The sequence below is a fragment of the Nanorana parkeri genome, unplaced genomic scaffold, assembly GCF_000935625.1.
Source record: "Nanorana parkeri isolate BGI_ZX_2015 unplaced genomic scaffold, ASM93562v1 scaffold1213, whole genome shotgun sequence".
Lineage (NCBI taxonomy): Eukaryota > Metazoa > Chordata > Amphibia > Anura > Dicroglossidae > Nanorana > Nanorana parkeri.
The window spans coordinates 144,605-148,759 of NW_017307481.1; the positions used below are offsets into that span (position 1 = coordinate 144,605).

A 4,155-nucleotide genomic window follows, 5' to 3' on the forward strand; every position below is an offset into this window, starting at 1 on the left:
TGGCAATAATTCTAGGAACATCCCTGATTAGGACCTATTAGGATATTCTGTTGACTTTTATAGACTGCAGCTAACTGTTGATCCCTCCATGAAGCGATCCTCGGGTCTTTGCTTAGTGTCTCTTCTCTTTCAGGGCCTTCTAAAAGTGGCGGTGGACAATGCCAGGGTGCAGGATAAGCAGATCCAGCAGGAGAAGAAGGAGCTAAAGATGGAGCTGTGCCGGGAAAGGGAGTTACGGGAAAATCTGGAGAGGCAGCTGACCGCCGAACTGCAGAGCCGGGGTAACAACCAGCTTTATGAAGTCCCATGTACGGGGATGACTATGCATGTGTTGGATGGACATGACTCCTGGGCTGTGAAATCAGCGCTGGGCCGAGGGGTAGGCAGAGGAGGTGATGGTCTTGGGCATTTCAGCAGGAGGGGGGAAGCAAAAAGGACCCTTTCGTCTTGGGTGGTAGAGGACTTCACCCTGACTATTATAAACTAAAAAGAGGCCAGGGACCACTTATGTTTACCAAGCCATCTGCACCTCCCCCACTCATGCAGATCTCCTCGACTGCTCCATCTCTTTAAGTCCCTGCCTTCCTTCTTCATCCTGCGCGCCATTATTCCAAGCTGGCTTAGGGCAAGTGTGCACAAACCATTTGTGCAGATTGTGCAGCTACACAAGAGCCTGTTTATGCTCATTGTGGGTCAGGCTGAAGCTAGGACCACTACTTACAGTCATGTAGACCTGGACAGTGCCCACTTCTAGGGCAGGCGAGAAATGGGAAGGAATTTACATTATTCTTAAATCGGGCCCTCTAAAAATGGATCTGGCACAGGGACCCTTTGGTGACTTTGTACATCTGGTTCTGAAGGCATTGAAAAAGGGTGCATTGAATCCACTGTTGTGTCAGTGTGGGTTCCTCTAGTGGCCGATAGCTCCTCTTGGTACCCTGACTACTTGCAGAACATTGCAGCAAGGTGGGGGGGGGATCTTTCCTTCTACTCTCAATGCTGACATCTTGTACGTGCTCAGTAGGCAGTGTAGCACCATGATTAGTCTTGGTGGGATTGGTGACGCCATAGTTGAAAATATTTCCTACACTGAAGTGTTTGTATGTGCTACAGCTAATGGCAGCAGGCCACCCAGCACACAATGATGGGCCCCCTAGAATACCACCATGGTCCACCCAGAAAACACCTGTGGGGCAGCCAGCACAAACTTGTGAGCCACCCAGGGCATAGCTGCAGGCCACCCAGCACACTCCGTGGGCCACCCAGCACACACCATAAGAAACCCAAAACATGCCATGAGCCTCTTAACACACACCGATGGGCCACCTAGAATACAACCAGCCACTCAAAAATACCCACCCTGCACACTATTGTGGGTCACGTAGCACACACCCACAGGTCACCTAGAATACAACCAACCAGCCAAAAAACATATGGGGCAGCCATAACACACTTGTGAGCCACCCAGCTCACAGTTGACTGCAACCCAGTACACAACCACTGGAAACCTAGAAATCACCATGAGCCACCCAGTACACACCATGAACCACCAAACGCACAGCAACAGACCACCTAGCATACAACCGGTCAGCCATAAATTACCAATGAATCATCACACTTGTGAGCCACCCAACATACTATTGTGGGTCACCTAGCACACACCCAGAGGCCACCTAGAATACAACCACACAAAAACAACTGTGGTGCAGCCAGGACACACCCATTGGCCACTTAGAACACGTCATGATCTACCAAGTACACACCAACAGGCCAGCTAGAATACAACCAACCTCTCAAAAAACAATGGTGGGTCAGCCAGGACACACCCATTGGCCACTTAGAACACATCAGGATCCACCAAGTACACACCAACAGGCCACCTAGAATACAACCAACCGCCCAGAGAACACTTGTGCTCCCCCCAGCATACTATCATGGGCCACCTAGCACACATCTGTGGACCACAAAGCACGCATCCACTAGCTACCCCAGCACACCGGCAGGCCATCCAACCCTCACTTGCTGGCGAACCTAGCACACAACCATAGTCCACCCAACACACACCCATGGGCCACCCAGCGTACACCCAGAAGAGTGTAACAATACTTTCCCCAGTATAATCTCTACCAACCTCTTTATCATTACTGATCTCCATTCACAAAATTCTGCATGAGAAAAAAACAAAAAACCAGCGGTATAATTCACTCGCCAAGATTAATCCAAATCTCACATCATTATCTTCCGATGATAAAACAAAGTCATTGAATTTACAATTGTTTGGCACGCCGGCTCTTCTTCTCTCCCCTTTCCTGCAAATTAAGAGGATTTAAATAGTTCCGTTCGGCTCATCAGGCGCTGAAGATGAGCTGAGTAATGCCGGCGGAATATATCATCTGCAAGTTCGCTGGATGAGTTCGGCTAGTTTGCGGCGGAGCAGCGTGAATTATCCGAGGAAGGAGCGAGCGCGGGATTTCATCGGCGGAGCATTACTCTTAATTAAACACACTTAGTCGCCGGGAGAAATATATTTATGACCGGATAACGGCGCTGGAAATGGATAAAGTACAAACCTATCAGTCGCCACCTGCAAAATACGACTGCGGTGAATTAACTCCGTATAGTCATCTTCTGGGTGTAATACGGCGCCGGCGGCGCTTGCATCAAGACGAAGAACGTTGCGTTGTCTCTCCGATACAGGCCGAAGAGTCATCCCGTATCACAGCCACAACCGTTTGTACCGCCACACAGAGGCTTAACTAGAACCTTCAGGGCCCCCGGTGCAAGAAACCATGAAGGGCCCCCCCCTCCATCCGCCATGGCACCGCACGGTTAACAGGAAGGCTGCCGAGGTCCCCAGTAAGCGCGGGACCTCAGGCAGCCGCTTTTTAAAAATTTCAGTGCTGGGGTTCTGTCCAGAACGCCGACCCAGTATCTGCGCTTATGTACAGAAGGGATTACCGAGGAAACCGGCTTTTTATTTTACAAATTATTTGTTTGTGATGGTTAATTGTGACCGTTAATAATATGCCGTCCATGGCAGTAAATGATGGACGGCAGTAAATGATGGACGGCAGTAAATGATGGACGGCAGTAAATGATGGAATATTATTAACGATTACAATTAACGATTTAAACGAGATACTTTGTAAATAAATCCCGGTTTCCTCGATTATATTTGTCTGTGCGCAAGCGCAGATGCTGAGGTCGGCAAATTCGACTAGGTCAGCGTTCTCGACAGAACACCGGTATCTGCGTTTAGTATCCGGGCATTAGTATGCGTACTCGTGAAAATGCCAAGTATTGGCACTGGTGTATCCCTACTTAAAAATATATTGCATTGCTGGGACTTGGAGTCCTACACAGTTGGTTCTATTCTGCATTGCTGTGTAATCATCATACAGCAACGCAGAATACCACCAGCTGTGCGGGACTACAAGTCCCAGCAATACATTATAATAGAGGGTGCTCACACAGCAGAATGTGCTGCCCGGCAGTGGGACTGTTGACAGCTTCTCCATCCCCTTGCACAGCCACCCATACATGCTGCGGCTGGCTGTGCGGCAGGGAAGGAGCGGCACGATCTCGGGTTGCCCTCTTCTTCCTTGTTGCCCCCCCCAAGTGGTGGAACACCCCAGGGCCCGGTCGCAATTGCGACTGCTGCAACCCTGGTAGTTCCGCCAGTGCCGCCACAGGAGTAGAAGCTGCTGACGGTAACATCTTCTATAGGCTGACTGCAATGGAAACCCTATAGAGCATCCAAGGGCCCCTTCTGTGTTATCGGCCAGAAGAAGGAGCTCTACGGCTTCCTATGACATTTAAAAGCTCCACATTTTATCATTATCAAGCCCATCCTTGAGTCCAGCCAGTGACTTGGCCTAGGCTGAAATGATGTCATCAGTCTGCTACAGGCAGGAGAAAGCATTTCCTCAGTCTCCTCTCCCCAGTGGTCAGACTGCAACATTGTAACACTGTATCAATTTGCAGGGTGAGAGGCTGCGGCCACATTACAGAACATGCCACACTTCACATGATAACATATATCTGATGACAGGTCCACTTTAAATACAAACCATTCACGTAGACATCAGAATATTGGCCTAAAGCAGACAAGAGATCCAGATTTCAGAGTTGGTCATTTAGGGACCCCCCCCCCCC

General features: G+C 49.6%; 1 protein-coding gene across 1 annotated transcript in view; it reads left to right on the forward strand.

Annotated features, from left to right (window-relative positions):
• DACH2 (dachshund family transcription factor 2) overlaps positions 1-4,155 on the forward strand; it is a 167,780-nt gene that overhangs the window by 131,635 nt on the left and 31,990 nt on the right. Inside the window, exon 7 of the mRNA XM_018568582.1 lies at positions 134-281. Within this exon, the coding sequence (XP_018424084.1) occupies positions 134-281 (148 nt within the window). The remainder of the gene's footprint in view (positions 1-133; positions 282-4,155) is intronic.